At 53.6% G+C, this 18,030-nt stretch overlaps 2 protein-coding genes across 20 annotated transcripts; one reads left to right on the forward strand and one right to left on the reverse strand.

Annotated features, from left to right (window-relative positions):
- Nucleotides 1-802: 802 nt before the first annotated feature.
- ATXN2L (ataxin 2 like) lies at nt 803-12,404 on the forward strand. 19 transcript variants are annotated; one of them, XR_008616462.1, is made up of 23 exons: nt 867-1,360; nt 2,866-2,902; nt 3,120-3,176; nt 3,269-3,340; nt 3,739-3,889; nt 4,293-4,417; nt 5,272-5,363; nt 5,818-6,018; nt 6,629-6,804; nt 6,973-7,082; nt 7,635-7,830; nt 7,919-7,990; nt 8,238-8,308; nt 8,485-8,780; nt 8,860-8,929; nt 9,315-9,461; nt 9,586-9,658; nt 9,752-9,939; nt 10,290-10,419; nt 10,511-10,632; nt 10,800-11,012; nt 11,146-11,698; nt 11,939-11,956. XR_008616462.1 is itself a non-coding variant. In XM_024123433.3 (23 exons), the coding sequence occupies exons 1-23, from the start codon at nt 1,065-1,067 to the stop codon at nt 11,691-11,693; spliced, it is 3,291 nt and encodes a 1,096-aa protein (XP_023979201.1). In that variant the 5' UTR covers nt 867-1,064; the 3' UTR covers nt 11,694-12,401. The 19 variants fall into 19 exon arrangements, 18 of the variants coding, with proteins under 18 accessions (XP_054937978.1, XP_023979201.1, XP_023979199.1 ...); XM_024123433.3 differs by having other exon boundaries at nt 6,973-7,083; nt 7,639-7,830; nt 11,146-11,389; nt 11,539-12,401; XM_024123431.3 differs by having other exon boundaries at nt 6,973-7,083; nt 7,639-7,830; nt 11,146-11,389; nt 11,939-12,401.
- Nucleotides 12,405-14,531: 2,127 nt separating this feature from the next.
- Nucleotides 14,532-17,991, reverse strand: TUFM (Tu translation elongation factor, mitochondrial). Its single transcript, XM_007107328.3, has 10 exons — nt 17,864-17,991; nt 17,567-17,761; nt 16,927-17,093; nt 16,609-16,713; nt 16,352-16,516; nt 16,072-16,204; nt 15,884-15,988; nt 15,591-15,742; nt 15,382-15,501; nt 14,532-14,899 (listed from the first exon to the last, which is right to left on the reverse strand). The coding sequence occupies exons 1-10, from the start codon at nt 17,904-17,906 to the stop codon at nt 14,726-14,728; spliced, it is 1,359 nt and encodes a 452-aa protein (XP_007107390.1). The 5' UTR covers nt 17,907-17,991; the 3' UTR covers nt 14,532-14,725.
- Between the last annotated feature and the right edge of the window lie 39 nt (nt 17,992-18,030).

Below are 18,030 nucleotides of genomic sequence, written 5' to 3' on the forward strand. Positions count from 1 at the left end.
TTGAGAGCAAGAAGTGGTTTAATTAGTTACATCCAAAGCACCTAGCCTAATGCCCAACTAATTTGAATGAATGAAGCCTGCCTTCATTGCGGAGTTGGGTGGAGGATTTTGAACTAGACCCTAGGAACTATGGCCTTCAGTCTCTTTGTTACTACAGTTTAAGGGTTCATCCTAGGGCATGGAGAAACCATTAGGTTGAAAATCATTAAAATAATTTAGAATTAGGCATAGATTTATCCCCAAAGATCAGCATGCTCAAACTGATAACTTTAATGCCTATCAGTCTTTTATGTAAAGCAGATAAGGTCCCCATGCAACCTACCACAAGCCTAGGATAAGTCCCTGGTCTAGTCGTGGGATTTCTTTTTGTACTCAAGACTCCGCCCATGGGCCCCCAAATGGCGGAAGAACTGCACCCTTCGTCGTGACTTCTCACACGACTGCGGAGGTATCCCGACGCTACGCCGGAGGCCTAGGCGGGGCGGCCGGCTCTTCCTTCCTCTCTGCTTCTTCGGCTCCACCCCCAGCGCTTCACACGCTCATTGTGAAGCGACAGCGGTCGGCAGCCTTCCGGGCTGTTTGAGACCTAGAGACCATAAGTCCTTGGCGCGCGTGAGCGCCCGCGCTGCTCTTTCCCAACTCCAAAGGCGAGGGGCGCGAGATTCACCTTTTTTTATTCTCGCCTCTCCCGCCCGGAGCTAAACACCCCGGTGTGCGCGGACAGCTCGCGCCGCCGCTCCCTCCTCCCCCCAGCTCTTCGGGAGCTCCCGCCCGGGCGCTCTTCCCCCTCCCCTTTCCCCGGCGACGCGCACGCGCGCCAAGCCGGCTCGCGCCCTCTCGCTTTCCTCCGGCCCGCGAGACCCCCTCCCCTTCCGCCTCGCGGCGCTTCCTCGCACCGCGGTCTTCTCTCTCCACCCCCGACACCGCGGGGCTCGCCCCCGCCTGCCAACGGCGGGTCCCCAGCTTCCCAGTCCCCGTCGTTTCCCGCGCTCTCCGGCGGGGGCCCAGCCCCGGCTTCCTCTCTCCCTCCCTTCCCCCTAATTCCCCTTCCGGACGCTGCCATCATGTTGAAGCCTCAGCCGCCACAACAGACCTCCCAGCCCCAGCAGCCGCCCCCCACGCAACAGGCCGTGGCCCGCCGGCCTCCCGGGGGCACCAGCCCTCCCAACGGCGGCCTCCCGGGGCCCCTGGCCTCCACCTCGGCTCCCCCAGGGCCTCCCGCCGCTGCTTCTCCCTGCTTGGGGCCTGCAGCCGCTGCCGGGAGCGGGCTCCGCCGGGGAGCTGAGGGCATCTTGGCGCCGCCGCCGCCGCAGCAGCAGCATCAGGAGAGGCCAGGGGCAGCGGCCATCGGCAGCGCCAGGTGAGGATGGGTGGGTTTCCGTGCGCTGGAGCTGAGGTGGCTGAGACACCGCGCGAGGCGGACTAACAGCCTGGCCACTTTTGAGGGGCGCCAGGGGGAGTGGGGAAACCCCGTGAAGCTGGGGTTGGGCCCCTCAGGTCCAAACAGGTCGGAGGAAAAGGGTCCCCGGATGGCCACCGGGGCGTTTAGGGGCCGTGTTCAGCTCTGCGAGCCTAGTCAGGGCTCGGGACCTGGGCTTTAAGGGCAGGCAGGGCGCATCCCGCCAGCGGCGTCGGAACGAGGAGTTTGGGGGGGGTGGTGAAGAGGTGATCGGGGTCCCCGGCTCCATTACCACGAAGGGTCTGGCGGTCCCCGGCTTCAGCCAATGGGGAGTCAGCTGCGGGAAGGGGTCCCTGGCCGTAGCCAATGGAGGGGGGCGCGCGGCCCACAGTTTGGCCAATGGGGAGGGAGGGACTTGGGAGCGAGTTGCTACCTCCCCCTTCCCAGTCTGGCCAGTAGGAGGGGAGCAGGGTGGGCGGGGGTGGGGGGGCGGAAGGAGGGACGAAGCTGGGAGGACTGCGGGTCGGGAACCTCCAGCGCGCGCGCGCGCTCTTCCCCTACGTGTGCGCCGATGCTCTGTCTTATGACCCGGCCATTCTCCAGCCCCGGGTAACATATAGGGCAGCTGCTGGGAGTGTGCGTGGACGGGTTCGCCTGGTGTTCTTGGATGACTAGTGGACACCCCACTCGGTTTCTTCTGTGTGTGGGTGTATGGAATTGAGAGTGGAGGTACACGCAGGCGCAGTGGGTTCTGATCGCGGGAGGGGGGAGGTTAGAAGAGGCCCGTGGGCTTTAGTGCGCAGGCGCAGACCGGGCGAGGCTTCCCGGTGGATAGGTTTTGCGGCTGCGCTGTCCCCCAGCCCCGCCAACGGCCCCCCTGATCGCCCTCTTCAACGCTGGTTACATCACCCAGCGAGGAGCAGGGTTACCGGGCGATAGGTGACCCCTCCCAGAGTGGGGTAACAGGCTGAATGAGTAAAGAAGTCGAGAAGGGTGGATTGTAGAGGGAGTACCCCCACCCTCCAGGGTTTAGGACGTAAAAATGATGGTGTTTTCTGTTTCGGAGGTAATATGCCTGAGCTAGGTAGTTCCAAATCTGCACTCTCTGAGTTTCCACCTTTACATCGGGGGTGGGTTATTTGTTGTCGAATATTGCAGCATTTGTCTTTTGGAAGCATGCAGCCCTGGCCCTCTTGCAGAAAGTGAAACGGTTGTGTTGAATTGGCTCTTAAAGCAATTGACAGCCGTTGATGATTGACTGGCATTTGGAGAAAATGGCTTTTAATGCCTGTGTTTCTTCCTCTATAAAGTGAGAATTTGAAAATCTTGTTGATTGATTGGTCTGTACCCTAAATGATCATCTTCACATGGTATCTGGCTCTAGCATACCAAGTTTTTTGAAATCAGTTGTATAAGAGGAATTGAACATATTTAAATAACTAGTTGCTCATTTCTTTCTCTTACAGGGGACAAAGCACAGGAAAGGGACCCCCACAGTCACCGGTGAGTGCCTTTTCCCCCCTGCCTAAGGTACAGAGACCTAAAAGATGTATATGTGGGGATATAGGGCAGATTAGGTGCAGAAATAGTCAGATGGCTTCAGAAGCGCATGGGGCCCAGCACATACAAGGTGGGTGTGAGTGGAATGTGGACATTTTGAAGAAAGGTGAGATGGTGACTGGCTGTTCCTTTATTTGTCCTTCTCCTATGTTACTGACAGGTGTTTGAGGGTGTCTACAACAATTCCAGAATGCTGCATTTCCTTACAGCTGTTGTGGTAAGTGGGTACCTAACCCCTAGGTTGAGGAATGTAATGCATCAGTTTGCTAGAGGCACTCTTCTCCCCCCCCCCACCCCCCGGTCTTTCAGGGCTCCACTTGTGATGTAAAGGTAAAGAATGGTACCACCTATGAAGGTATCTTCAAGACACTGAGCTCAAAGGTCAGTGTATTCAAATTAGCTTAGCTTTGGAATTACATGGGAGGAAGAGGGGGAAAATGAAATAGGCTCATTGCAGATATAAATTGAGTGGTGTTGGTCAACATTGTGGCTGTACTCATTTTTTCAGGCCTGTGCCGGAATAGTGCTGCATTCACTTAAAAGATATGGGTTTGAGATTTGAGGGCTCAGTACTTTGATGTTAAAATGCTCAACTTTAAAGATGTGAATTTTTAAGTTTGGGACTTTGGCTAAGTCCTGTGGCTGGTGTTGAGAAGACAGTGTACGTGAGAATGTGGTGTTGGGGAAAGTTTAGAAAGGGTAAAACAAAAGTAGTCATATTTTTGTCTTCACATTTCTTGATACTGACCCTTGGGTGTTGGGAAATGGGACTTTTGTAGTTTGAACTGGCAGTAGACGCTGTGCACCGGAAAGCGTCGGAGCCAGCAGGTGGCCCTCGTCGGGAAGACATTGTGGACACCATGGTGTTTAAGCCAAGTGATGTCATGCTTGTCCACTTCCGAAATGTTGACTTCAATTATGCTACTAAAGGTATTTTTTTGGGCCAGGGTGTTATGTCAGACTCACTTCTTGAGTAGAGGGCAGAGAACGTGATGACTTGTTTCTCCTCCTCCCTCCCCCTCTTTACCATCTTCCTTTATCTCTGAGGAAGATGACTAGATTTTTCTTCTTGAGAATATGTCTTAATGTCTAAGATACAGTGGAATGAATTCCAGCCTGTGTTGTGGTTCTTCATACTTTCCTTGCTTTGTTTACAACTCCTTGCTCCTTTTGAACTCTTAGAATGAGGCTTTTTATGCTGCACCCCACCCCTTGCCCCCACCCCCCAAACTCTGACACACAGAAACTTTTCTTTACTCCCGTGGTGGGAGGGGTGTTGGGAAGAAGGCTGTGAAATATCACCTGACTCCTGGTCTTCAATCTGCCCTCACAGACAAGTTCACTGATTCAGCCATTGCCATGAACTCGAAGGTGAATGGGGAGCACAAAGAGAAGGTGCTTCAGCGCTGGGAGGGGGGCGACAGCAACAGCGATGACTACGACCTGGAGTCTGACATGGTACAGTCTCCTTCCCCAAGAACCTGAGAGCTGGGGAGCTCTGCTGCCAGCATGTGGGTTGTTGGCACGACATAATTCTTGGAACCAAGAGTTGCTGGGGTGGGCGGGGGGAATCTCTTTTACTATTGCTTGTTGATGGCAGTTAGATTCCAATGGAAAAGTACAGAAAATAAAAAAACAAAAATACCTGTTCTTCTATCATCTGTGATTGACAACTGTTAACCTTTGCTTCAAGTCAGTTTCTTTCCAGCCTGAAAAAAAAAAAAAGATATAGATGAGATTGAGTACTGTTTAGGCCTATTTTCCTTTCTCAGAACAACTACCGTGACCATTTAAAGTTGCTCATTAGTGAGTGCATTGTCATTTCACTGCATTAATTTGTCTAAAATTTACTTTTCTTGCTTATAGATTTTGAATTTTTCATGTTGGTCTGTGGATCTAGTCATTGCTCTTAACTGTTGTGTATTGTCCTATTTATATACATGTACATGTATGTATACACAACAAATTGTGTTTATCCCTTTCCTTACTGATTGGTGTTTCTTTGGCCATGATTTTGGTATTAAAAATAGCGCCTTAGTGAATTTTTAGAACATGTATCCTCATGTACGTATGCCAGAATTTCCCTGGGATATAAACCTGGAAATGGATTTTAGGTCTTAAAGACTTCTCTTTTGCTAGATATTGCCGGTTTGTACTACAGTCCGTAGTACTAGTTGACATTCCCACCGGCTGTGTTCCTTTTTTCACTCTTGATTTGGTCAGATTTTTAATCTTTCAACCTGATGGAGGACAAAGATAGGTTATTGTTGCTTTCCTTCCTGGGTTTTAAAACATTCTCCCTTTTCCTTTAGTCCAATGGATGGGACCCCAATGAAATGTTCAAGTTCAATGAGGAGAACTACGGCATAAAGACCACCTATGACAGCAGTCTCTCTTCTTACACGTGAGTGTCTTTTGGTACTTCTCACGTGGTACAGCTTGAGGTGTGGGGTCATCAACAGAAGGCGGATGGGTCTCTAGGTGGAACATAGCTTTTGTACATGCTTTTCTGGGTGCTGGGTTGTCCTCTCCCCACTCCTGATCTGCCTTGTGAACTGCTCCCGCAAAGGTTTTCTCTTTTCTCTTAACCTTGATTCCATGAGTAGAATTAACTGCTTTCTTGTCCATATTTTCCTCTTAAAACCATAACAGATTTATATATGTGTCTAAGTGTCCTTCAGATTCAGAGGTAGGCCTTGCTGCTCTGCCTGGGACCCTCCTAGATGCCAGTTCAATACATGCTGAGTTGTTGAAGGGTTTAAACACCTACATATCTGAGCTGGTGATAGGACTGATAGAAGTGTCTTCCCTTTTTCTCCTCTTGTCCCGTGGCACTGGGATGGTTGTGGTCCTCTCAGGGTGCCGTTAGAGAAGGACAACTCAGAAGAATTTCGTCAGCGGGAGCTGCGCGCAGCCCAGTTGGCTCGAGAGATTGAATCGAGCCCCCAGTACCGCCTGCGGATCGCCATGGAGAACGATGACGGGCGCACCGAGGAGGAGAAGCACAGTGCAGTTCAGCGACAGGGTTCAGGGCGAGAGAGCCCCAGCTTGGCATCTAGGTGATTGCTAGGGATGGCTGGTCCACGTCGGGCGCACCGTTTGGGCCAGGGCTGGGGCCAAGAGCCTCGGTATACTCTTGTTGAAGCCTTACAGCCATATAGGTTAATACATAGTTATTTCCAGTTCTTAGGTTTAGGAGACTGAAGTCTAGAATCATTAGGTAATTTGCCCAAGGTAACAAGGCTAAAGCTTATGGATAAGGAAAGGTTTTTTTCAGCTTTTTGATACATGTTCTTTTTTCCTTTGCATATTCATTCGTATGTTTTTCTACTCTTCCCTTTATGAAAATGAAACCAAAGTGTATAGTGCCTTATAAAAGCTGCACCTTAAACCACATTGTGATAGTACCTTTCTTGTAGGTCAGGAGGGTTAGGATTGTGGAGTACTGGCTGCTTTGTTCTGGTCAGGGGTTGATGCCACATAAGGGCATAATCCTGGAGCCACAGAACACATAACCAGGACAGTTCGTCAAGTGAAAGAGTGCAGACCAGCGAAGCCAGGCATAGTTGTGTGTGTGTGTTGAGGCAGGAGGTGGACTTTAGGAGGAGGGCTTCATCTTTGTAAAATGTGTTTTGTGGCTACTTAATGTTATTTGAACTCTCTCCCCAGGGAGGGAAAGTATATCCCTCTACCCCAACGAGTTCGGGAAGGTCCCCGGGGAGGAGTTCGATGCAGTAGTTCTCGGGGTGGCCGGCCTGGCCTTAGCTCTTTGCCACCTCGTGGCCCTCACCATCTTGACAATAGCAGCCCTGGCCCAGGTTCTGAGACACGCGGTATCAATGGAGGTGAGTTATGAAGCCGACTTGTTGGGGGCAGGGAACAGGAAGGTAAGGAGGTGGGGAAGACAATTAAAAGGATTTAGATAGGTTAGAAGGAAGGTGTGTTGATGGTAATGTAATAGCAGGAACTCTGCCTCTTTTTTCCCATCTTTAAAAAAAAAAAAAAAAAATTAGGCCCTTCCCGCATGTCCCCTAAGGCACAGCGGCCTCTGAGAGGTGCCAAGACTCTGTCTTCCCCCAGCAGCAGGCCTTCTGGAGAAGCTTCTGTTCCACCTCCTCCTGCAGGTAAGATTCCAGTGGTGTTACATGAAGAAATGGATAGAAATTTGTGAAGGGCGATGTAAATGGGTCACTTAGAATGCTGGGATGGGAGACAGTTTCAAGATACGATCACAGGTGTTTTGGAGGCTTGGATTTATGCTTTTTAGGAAATAATTTTTCAGTTTCCCTCGTGCAGAAATCCCAGCGTGGCAATCCATGGGTTGTGTCTGGCCGGCAGATGTCTTTTGTTTAAATTAGTTGCCAACATTTTAAGACAGGAGAAAACGCAGAGAATTTCTAACTTCTTTTAAAATACAGAAAGTTCTGCCAACACTGAACCTGTCTTGATGCATAGCTCTGGTTGGCTGGAACTGAGTCATGCCTGTCCCTTTCACCATTCCAGTCTTTCATGGTACCCATGAAGCCATTTTACCTGCTTACCTTACCTGCCTTGCCCTTCTAAGTATTTAGGTTTGTGACCTTGTGGATAAACTTTTCTTGGTGTTTCTGGTGAGTCCCCAGTACCCACTGCTCATTGACCAGCAGTGACTATCACGTCGCCCTCCCTTTTTCCCGTAGGCCGGATGTACCCCCCACGCTCTCCCAAGTCAGCTGCCCCTGCCCCAATCTCAGCTTCCTGTCCTGAGCCTCCCATCGGCTCAGCAGTACCGACCTCTTCAGCTTCCATCCCCGTGACATCATCAGTTGGGGATCCTGGAGTAGGCTCCATTTCCCCAGCTTCTCCAAAGATCTCACTGGCACCCACAGATGGTAAGAGCCACCTCCTTGAGGGCCGTGGACAGTGGGAAGTGTGGTTCTGGACAGAAGGGCCTTCATGCATCTCTCCTTTCTTGTTCAGTAAAAGAACTCCCAGCCAAGGAACCTGGGAGAACGCTGGAGTCCCAGGAGCTGTCCCGGATAGCAGGGAAAGGTGAGGACTTTTTTTTTTTTTTTTTTCCCCTGCCAGAGTCTAATACCCCTTGGATTAGGACAGCCTTTCAGTTAGGAAAGTTGTTGGAATTCAGAAAAAGACAATGTGTATCAGCCCTTTGATCCTAACTTAAAGGGTTCTAAAGAGCTCTTCTTTTTTCCCATGGTTTCTTTGTCCTTTGGGATGCTGTGTAGCCACCTTCGAGAAAAGAAATGTGTATTTTTTCCTTTTTTGGTATTTCTCATAGTCCCTGGCCTTCAGAACGAGCAGAAACGCTTTCAACTGGAAGAACTGAGAAAATTTGGGGCCCAGTTTAAGGTGAGAAAAGTGTGGGAATGAGCTAGGATGTTAGGATGGAGATGAAGGGGGTTTATGGAATAGGCACTGGGTGGCACCAAGAGGTGAGAACAAGCAAAGATGAAGGAAGGAAGGTGGGCTTGGGGTCTGGACTGGACAGTACTCTGTATGTTGTGTATGTGTTTCTCTCCTTCCAGCTTCAGCCCAGTAGCTCCCCTGAGACCAGCCTGGATCCTTTTCCTCCCCGGATCCTAAAGGAGGAGGCCAAAGGGAAGGAGAAGGAGGTTGATAGTCTTTTGGCTTCAGAGCCCATGGGGTCCCCTGTTTCCTCCAAGACAGAATCCATATCGGATAAGGAGGACAAACCACCCCTGCCACCAGCAGGAGGCACCGAAGGGCCGGATCAGCCCCCACCGCCTTGCCCAAGCCAAACCAGTAGCCCCCCAGTGGGCCTCATCAAGGGAGATGACAAGGATGAGGGCCCTGTTGCTGAGTGAGTGGGGTGGGGAGCTGGGTGGGTATCGGGTGAGGAGGGGCAAGCCGTGAGGATTTACTTTATTTTTCTCTCATAGACAAGTGAAGAAGTCAACATTGAACCCTAATGCCAAGGAGTTCAATCCCACTAAGCCCCTGCTGTCTGTGGTGAGATGGGATGGGGGAATGTGGGCTTTGGTTTCCGTGAGGGAGACTTGGGAGCAGGGTGTTAGAGCACTGGAGTGGGGGAGCACCTGACTGTCAGGCAGCGAGAGGTGACAGAGTCTGGTAGTTAGGAGCACGGGCCCACTGACTGGGCTTGATCCTCTGTACCTGCAAGCTTTGTGATCTTAGACAAGCCACTTAACCTCTCTGTCTCAGTTTCCTCACCTGTAATTTGAGAAAGCTCATTTCATAGGGTTTGACGTGAGGCTTAACCAAGATAAAGCATAGGATGTGTTTGGCGCACAGCACTCCGGGGATGCTGTTGATTGGGGGGGTGGTACGAAAGTCATTAAGGTATCTTGTACGTGTCCTCCTTTGTCTCTCACAGAATAAATCCACCAGTACTCCAACTTCTCCTGGGCCCCGGACTCATTCAACTCCCTCCATCCCGGTGCTGACAGCAGGCCAGAGTGGGCTATATAGCCCCCAGTACATTTCCTACATACCTCAGATCCACATGGGACCAGCTGTTCAGGTGAGAGAAGAGACTGGGTGGCCCAGGGTAAGAGGTTTGGCTGGGCTACCTGAGGGGCCGAGTCACACCTGTTCTGAGCATTTATAAGCAAGTCGTTCAGTCTCACTTGTGTCCTTGTCCTTAGGCACCTCAGATGTATCCATATCCTGTGTCCAACTCAGTGCCTGGACAGCAGGGCAAGTACCGGGGAGCAAAAGGTGAGCAGGGTCAGGAGGGGCAGTCGGTGGCACTGCCTAGTGCCTGCTGGCAGATGGAGCTTGAGCTCTGCACTATCTTCCCCCCACCGGCAGGGTCTCTGCCCCCCCAGCGCTCGGACCAACACCAGCCAGCCTCAGCCCCTCCGATGATGCAGGCCGCCGCCGCTGCTGGCCCCCCTCTGGTGGCTGCCACACCTTATTCTTCCTACATCCCCTACAATCCACAGCAGTTCCCAGGCCAGCCCGCCATGATGCAGCCCATGGCCCACTACCCCTCGCAGGTGACTGAGGCACGGGAGGAGAGAGGGGTGTAGAGCCCCCGCTTCTTAGAAAGCCCGTCTTCTCCACCTCCCAGACTCTGGGAGCTGGCGAGGGAGACAGGCAGAGTTCTGGGTGGTGATGTCCCACTTGGGCTTCAGTCCTGGCTCTGGTAAGACCTGTGCAAGGCAGTCGATCCCTGGGCCTTAGCAGTGCTACACTTTATAGGGAAAGAAACTTAGTAGGGTTATTGTGAACGGGAAGCAGGTGGTCGTGATGAGACCAGGGCAGCGCTGCGCCCAGGGTGCTCGGCAGCAGGCTACGCCTCCCGCGCCCTCCGCCGTGCTGACCGCTCCTCTCCTTGCTCCTCCAGCCGGTGTTTGCCCCCATGCTTCAAAGCAACCCACGCATGCTGACGTCGGGGAGCCATCCCCAGGCCATTGTGTCATCCTCCACCCCTCAGTACCCTTCTGCAGAGCAGCCCACCCCCCAAGCCCTTTATGGTGAGTTCTGTACCCTCCCCCGCTCCAGGCTGTGCTCCTCGGCCCCTTCCAGTGTGCTCAGCCCTGATTTTCTCCCCCTTTCCTGCTATAGCCACTGTTCACCAGTCCTATCCACACCATGCCACGCAGCTCCATGCCCACCAGCCGCAGCCGGCCACCACGCCTACTGGGAGCCAGCCGCAGTCCCAGCATGCAGCCCCCAGTCCCGTCCAGGTGCCTGCCGTGGGGGATCCAAGTGGGCGGGGCAGGAATGGGTGGCTGCAAGAGAGGGATAGGCTAGGGGTCATTCCCCAACGGGGAGGGAGGACCAGGGGTCAGCAAGTGGTAGGCCGGGGGACCGGAGGAGGAAGTGGTACTCACCCTCCCCCTCTCCTGTACAGCACCAGGCGGGGCAGGCCCCACACCTGGGCAGTGGACAGCCACAGCAGAACCTGTACCACCCAGGGGCCCTGACAGGCACGCCGCCTTCTCTGCCGCCGGGACCTTCTGCGCAGTCCCCTCAGAGCAGCTTCCCCCAGCCAGCCGCTGTGTATGCTATCCATGCCCACCAGCAGCTGCCCCACGGCTTCACCAACATGGCCCATGTTACCCAGGTAAGAGCCCACGTGACCCGCTTTGCCACGAGGACCTGAACCCTCGGTGCACCTTTCACTTCAGGCTCCTGACACTGGGACTTTCAGAGCCCATGTCTGAAAGGTGCTCCCAGCTGCTTTTTGTTTTCTGCAGGCCCATGTCCAAACTGGAATCACAGCAGCCCCGCCCCCTCACCCTGGGGCTCCCCACCCGCCCCAGGTGATGCTGCTGCACCCACCCCAGAGCCATGGGGGCCCCCCCCAAGGCGCGGTGCCCCAGAGTGGGGTGCCTGCACTCTCAGCTTCCACACCCTCACCCTATCCCTACATCGGACACCCCCAAGGTGAGCAGCCTGGCCAGGCGCCTGGATTTCCAGGAGGAGCCGATGACAGGATTCGTGAGTTCTCGTTAGCTGGGGGAATTTGGCATGGAAGAGCTGATGGGCTGCAGGTGGGGCAGGATGCACGGGTTCTGGGTGGGGAGTGAGGGGTTTTGGAGGCAGGGCTGTCCCACAGGGCGCCTGCCGACGTGCACCTGTCTGTGAAGTATGTAGGGTGGGCAGAAGCCACAGTCGCCGCCGCCAGGGGCTTGCTCCTGGCTCTGTCCTTTGCTTCCCTCCGTCCTCGCTCAGTTGTGATCCAGCAGCCCCCCTCCCCACTGCCTCCCCAGCTCTCAGTGACCCCGACTGTCTCCTGACTTAGCCGAGGTAAGGTCAGCGCAGCAGACAGGGCCAGGCTGGGGTGTGGGGGGCTGAGCTGGGCACATGAGGAAGGGCTCTGCTCACTGGGAAACGGCGATTGATCTGTGCTTCTGACAGCCCCATGAGACACCCTGAGGAGGCGCTCCTACCAGCACTGCCCCACACCCCGCACTGGACGGCACTGGATGCAGGGACAGCTGCTTGGGTTCTAATGCTCCTGCTCTCTTCTCTTTCCCCTCCAACCAGTTCAATCTCATCCCTCCCAGCAGCTCCCCTTCCACCCCCCGGGGAACTGAAGATTGTCCTGGCCGCGACCTGAGACCTCCATGAATGGAGGGAAGAGTGACCTATGTCTCTTCCCCCAGCAGCTCGGACCAGTCCCAGCCCCCCAATCCCCCTTTCCTCCCGGGGGCGGGGGGAGCTGGGGAACTCCTGCCAAGCACCTTGAATGGGAAGGGCCTCAAAGTGGGCAGGGCCGGGGTCCAGCGGGGGTGGGGGGTTCCTGCTCTGCCCCTGCCCATCCTCACCCCATCTTGCCCTTCCATCCTCTCATCTATCCTCCCCGCTGGAGACGAAGATCTTTTATTTTCTATTATTTATAACCTCAGACTTGGGCCCCCTGTTCTTTCTTCCCCATTAACTTGAATGACCTGCGTGAGAGACACAGATGCCCCACAAGGATGGTTGGACAAGGACTTTTACTTTTTATTACATAAAAATATTTAAAAAAATGAAAAAAAATAAAATTTTAAACTAACTTAACCCGCTTATAGTTTCCTCTTTGGAGAATCGTGAGATCGTAGCTCAGTTTTATGTGGTTCCCAAGGTGGGGCAGTGTAACAGTACTGCCCAAAGATGCCTTTCTGGCTCTGTTCAGTGCTACACAGGTCACCCAGTCTCTGAGGCTGTTTTCTCCCCTCACAGTTGGCCTCCTAGGTATGGTTTGAGGTTTTCATTTCTAATATAAGTACTTCATGAGTTGTGTCTACCTCTTACACTGCAAAGTACGTTAGTGTTTTGGGCCACTGGAAATAAGGGCCTGACTGGTACACAGCTGAGAGGTCTTGGGTGTGGGTTGAGAGCTGTAAGATGAAGCTGCTGGTGAACGTGGGGAGAGGGCTGAACTGAGCCAGGCTGAGGGGAGCAGGAGCTAAATTAGGAAGAGAGGAGGCAAGTATGGGATGGAGAAATAACAGGCTTCAGAAGAGAGGGGGTTTTTTTAGAGACAGCTTGGAATTCTTACTATAGGACCTGGCCTTGGTTTCTTGTCTAAAAAGTGAAGATTTCACCCTTAGAGGATAGAGGATGGGACTGGTGTTCAGTTACAGGCAGAGAAAATTGGCTGAGACCAGGGCAGGAAGAATGAAGTTAGATATTGGGGGAGAATTCCCAGGTGTATCTGAAACCTGGTATTTGGCAGGCATGGCACTGGGGAAGACAGGCGAGGTGTTTAAAGAGGTGAGTAGAGAAAGGGGCTATCTGTAGCAGCTAACTGGCTGTTAAAAACCGGGCGGGTCTGGGGTTCCAAGTGACTGGACCTGTCTTAGGGGCCATCCATTGGGGTTGGGAGGCAAACCATGATGGAAGAAAACAGGAGCAGGAAAGCCTTCAATTGGGCTCCTGGTGTTTGCAGTGCATATGGAGACAGGCTTCTGTAGTCCTGGGAGAGGTGTAATTGCAGGCGTTCCTGAGGTAGCCCTTTCGATGATAATTTATTCCTAAGAGCAGAAGTCTTGAAGTTGGAACTAAGCCTCACCCCCGTCAGGAATCCTGTGAAACCCTTCAGCCTCACCTTGGACACTGAAGAGGGTAAAACCAGTAACCTCGCTTTACTGTTGGACGATACTTTTCATCATGTTCCTTTGTCCTCTCAAGTTTGCCTCGTTCTGGAATCACGGATCAGGCTGAGTTTCTCAAAACAGCTCAGGTTGGGCCCAAGACCCTCCCTTCTATGAGCTGCTTGTGAACAGGTTGTCGGTCCTGAATATACTCATTTGTCAGGATCCAAGTTTGAAAGGGTGCCCATTAGTCCCTGCTGAAAGTTACCTTTCTGTTGGTCAGCATCTGACCGGTACTTTCATGTTTTTATAAGTTGCAGCATTTTTTTGTTTCTTTTGGGCCGTGCCATGCAGCTTGTGGGATCTTATTTCCCCGACCAGGGACTGAACCCTGGCCCTGGGCAGTGAAAGCACAGAGTCCTAACCACTGGACTGCCAGGGAATTCCCCCAAATCTCAGCATTTTACTCCCTGTGCATTTGATAAACAGACCTTGTTAATGTTAAATCTAAGTAAATGTTGAAAATGAAACTTTCATGCTACAGTTTCTCACTCCTGTTTGGAATTAGTGATATGGTGATGATAACCCATCAAGCAAATTACGTATTTACCAAGTACATTTTATGTGCTGGGTGAGATACAGTCCCCAGTATCAAGCTTAAATAAAGGTAGCTAGACATTAACAGCCTAGTAACTACTCAGAGGAAACCAGGTGGGTTTGGCACCTGAACTGGGCCCAAGCTATAACCACTTTCCCAGTGTCTCCCAGTAGGATATCCAACATATAGCCTATTATATGTAGCATTTTGCTAGGCAATCATACAAAGCTCACTAGCTTTCAATCCTAATTTAGCTTCTCTGCCTTTCTCAAGTTGTCACAGCAGTGGTGACAGCTTTAAGACAGGAGCTTTTCCACCCTGTACCACAGATGAACTCTTGAGGCTAGAGAGGTGAACTCAGTTCAAATGGCTCAGGGATCTCTCCCAAGCTATGTGTCCAGCTCCATTTTTATATTCCTCATCCTCTCCAGTGTGTACAAAGGACACAAGGCACATAAGCTAGCTTTCTATTCACAAAACAGTTTATTGCCCTACCTCACCTGGCCGGCCACGTGGCCCTCTGGCCAGGGGAAGTGTCAGTCTAGCTGTAACTCGGCTGGGCTGCAGCCTCTGCCCTGAGAAGGGGGCACGAGAGGCAGGAGAGAACACTGGCCAGGGCAGCCATGAACACAAGAGAGCCCCAGCAGAGGTCCAGACTCAGCTCCACTTGATGTTCTTGTCCTCCTCGGTCATGGCTGGTGTGTCAGTGACGAGGCCGGTGCCGATGGTCCGGTTGCCATCTCGCAGGGTGAAACGCTGGCCCTTTTCTAAGATCATTGGCTGCCGCAGGATTAGGGTGAGCTTCAGGTCCTCCCCGGGCATGGCAAGCTCCTGGAGGGCAGAGACAAGGACCACTCATGTTCTTCAGGGCGCCTCCATTCCCTATTTGTTTGCTACCAAGGAGGTTAAAGGTATGGGAAAATGAAGCAGGGTGATGATTCCTTCTGGGGATACCTTCATCCCAGCTGTTAGGCACATGCAGACAGCATACACAAAGGCAGGAAAGGACTGGTGATTAATGTTTCTCACATTTTTCTTGAGAAAAAAATGTTTAGGGAATTTTGGGTTACACAAGTTTCTTAGTTACAGGCCTTCTCTGAGCCCTTATGTAAAATACACTGGAACTCTCAACCACAGGAACTTTTCTGGGAAATCTTTGTGGGCAAATGCTACCAAAGCTAAGGAATACTGGATGAGGACTCATTCCCCCTAAATCCACTGATCTAGGCCCTTCGATCACCAGTTCCACCTGCATCATCAGCCAGCTTCTCTTTAGGAGGGAAAAGTCCCCCACGCTGTCATACACATCGTACCTTCCCTGGAGGCAGGACAATCCGACAGGCCATGTCCCAAGTCAGGGAGAACATGACAGGCATGAAGTGGGATACAAAGGGCTTGTGGCGGCCACCCTCCTCCTTACTGAGGATGTACACCTGTGAGAGAAAACGAGGGTGGAGCTGGGCGTGGCCGGAAGCACTGAGCCTCTCCACGGTGCCTGCCCACCATCACAGGGAGCCCTCACCTGTGCCTCCACCTTCTGGTGGGGCTGGACGGAACCTGGCTTGGCCATGACCAGGCCACGCCTCAGGTCCTCCCGCTTCAAGCCGCGGACCAGGGCCCCAAGGTTGTCGCCTGCCTCTGCCCTCTCCAGGCTCTTGTGGAACATCTCGATGCCTAGGAGAGAGGAGGGAGGAGGGAGGAGGGAGGAGGGAGGAGGGAGGAGGGAGGAGGGTGTGGGGCAGAGGGAAGGCACAAGGGCTCTGCGAGGGGAGGGGTAATCCTGGAGCCCCTGGGTCCCAAGGCTTCCTTCTGTACCTGTCACCACACTGCGAATATTCTTGCTGTGTCCCAGGAACTCACACTCATCTCCCCTCTTCAAAATGCCACACTCTAGTGTGCCTGTCACCACCGTGCCCCGGCCTGGGAGAAACAGGACAGGATATCAGGGACCCCGGGTGAAGCTTCTGTGAGGGGAAGGGAGTGCAAATGAGCAGGGTCCTCACCGGGGATAGAGTACACTGACTCTATAGGCAGCAGGAAAGGCTTCTCCAGGTCCCGGGTGGGCACTGTGATGTAAGTGTCCACAGCATCCAGCAGCTTCTGCACAGACTTCAGGCCTAGCTCAGGGTCACGTTGCTATGAGCGGGAGGTGACAGGATGCTGAAACTTCCATTCTGCTCCTCTTACTTGCCAAGAGCCAGTCTCCAGACTCAGAGCAGAGCTCTGATGCCCATCCAGCCCCATCCCCAGCCAGCAGCAGCTCCTGCCCGACCCCGCCCTCACCTCAAGGGCACAGAGGGCAGAGCCAACGATGATCGGAGTCTCCTCCCCGTTGTAGCCAAATTCAGTGAGCAGTTCCCTGATCTCCAGCTCGACCAGCTCCACCATCTCAGCGTCCTGCACAGCATCCGCCTTGTTCACATACACCACCACACGCTCTACTCCAATCTGCAGGTGGGGAAAGACATAGAGATGATGTCCAGAGTGGCCCAACGCCGCTCCCCCCTTCCTCCTTCCACCCATACCCAGGCTCTGGGTACCTGTCTGGCCAGTAATAAGTGTTCTCGGGTCTGGGGCATGGGGCCATCGTTGGCTGCCACCACCAGGATGCAGCCGTCGAGGGGGGCTGTGCCTGTGATCATATTCTGGGGAGGGAGAGGAGAGGAGAGGAAACACTCAGTGTAGGTCAATGACCTCCTCAGCTCCCCAGCCACCTCCTTACCACCTGCTGTGACTGGCCAGGCCCACAGATCCCTGATCTCAAAACCATACGTCTCAAGTATCTTAACCTCCTCCCCACAAGCCTAACATTTTTCCCGAGGGGGGCAGTTCCAGGCCCTGTCCCCAGCAGCTCTCACCTTAACGTAGTCTGCATGACCTGGACAGTCAGTGTGGGCGTAGTGGCGCGCAGCGGTGCTGTACTCCACATGGGCGGCATTGATTGTGATACCTCGGGCTCGCTCCTCCGGGGCACTGTCAATCTCCTCGTATTTCTTAAATTTGGCCCCACCTCCCTCGGCTAAAACTAACGGAAGGCAGGGAACACACGTTTCAGCTAAAGTTCCAGAGGTAGAGGAGGGGCTCAGGCCACACCCCTGGGCCCCTCCTACCTAAACAAAGGACAGTCTGGGAGAAGCAAGCTTCCGAGACTCCCTCCTTCAACTCCTGGAGCAGAGGTAACTTCAGGTCAGAAAAAAAGGTTATAGGGCCTCAAGGGCCATCCCTGTGACTTCTCTAGGGTAACACCTCTGCTTACAAGGCACTCCCCACGGCTGGAGGGAGGCCATTCGGGGTCCCCCAATTTATGCATCACAAACTTCTTCATGTCTACGGGAAATCTGTCTCCTGCATCCTGCAACCTACTGTCCGCCCGAGTTCTGGCGCCTGGGGTCACACTTAAACACCTCTAGCAGCCTCTCCGCGGGCCCCACCTCCCTGGCTCCGGGTCCCGCCAGCAGAGCGGGCGCTGCCGGAAGCCTCCACCCCAACGCTGCTTACTTTTCGTGATGGCCGCGGTCAGTGTGGTCTTGCCGTGGTCTACATGGCCAATGGTACCCACGTTTACATGGGGCTTGTCGCGCACATAGATCTTCTTGGCCTCCACAGCCAGGCCGCGGCACAAGAGGGGCAATGCCGGGGCCTTCAGCGGCCGCAAAAGACCCTTCAGCAGTGGGGTCGGGCCGGCGCCGAGACCTGCCGGGGCAGAGGCTTGGAGTCAGGGCGCGGGTCTGAGCCCGGCCGCTCCCGAAGACCCCACGTGAACCCGGGCCGCAATCGCCCTCCCCGCCCCCTCACCGCTGAAGAGGGGCGTCGCGCGCAGCAGGGTGGAGGCCGCCATTGTGGTCGTACTGGTGCCCGGACTAGTGTGTACCGAGCACTGGCGGCGGCGCGTGCAGTAAGCAAAGGGCAACTGTGGATGGAAGTCGCTTCCGGCGGAAGTGAAGGCTGAGAGAGCAAGTCTG

Source organism: Physeter macrocephalus, unplaced genomic scaffold (genome assembly GCF_002837175.3).
Source record: "Physeter macrocephalus isolate SW-GA unplaced genomic scaffold, ASM283717v5 random_3, whole genome shotgun sequence".
NCBI classification, from domain to species: domain Eukaryota; kingdom Metazoa; phylum Chordata; class Mammalia; order Artiodactyla; family Physeteridae; genus Physeter; species Physeter macrocephalus.

Bases quoted from the DNA above. Each gene is read 5' to 3' on its own strand.
- ATXN2L (XM_024123433.3), top strand. From the start codon at position 1,065: ATGTTGAAGCCTCAGCCGCCACAACAGACCTCCCAGCCCCAGCAGCCG. The intron at 7,991-8,237 runs GTGAGGACTTTT...TATTTCTCATAG, and splicing joins GTCCCGGATAGCAGGGAAAG to TCCCTGGCCTTCAGAACGAG. The intron at 11,390-11,538 runs GTGAGTTCTCGT...CTGTCTGTGAAG, and splicing joins AGGAGCCGATGACAGGATTC to TATGTAGGGTGGGCAGAAGC.
- TUFM (XM_007107328.3), bottom strand. From the start codon at position 17,906: ATGGCGGCCTCCACCCTGCTGCGCGCGACGCCCCTCTTCAGCG. The intron at 17,762-17,863 runs GTGAGGGGGCGG...CTGCCCCGGCAG, and splicing joins CGCGACGCCCCTCTTCAGCG to GTCTCGGCGCCGGCCCGACC. The intron at 16,205-16,351 runs GTGAGGGCGGGG...TCCCGCTCATAG, and splicing joins CTGCCCTCTGTGCCCTTGAG to CAACGTGACCCTGAGCTAGG.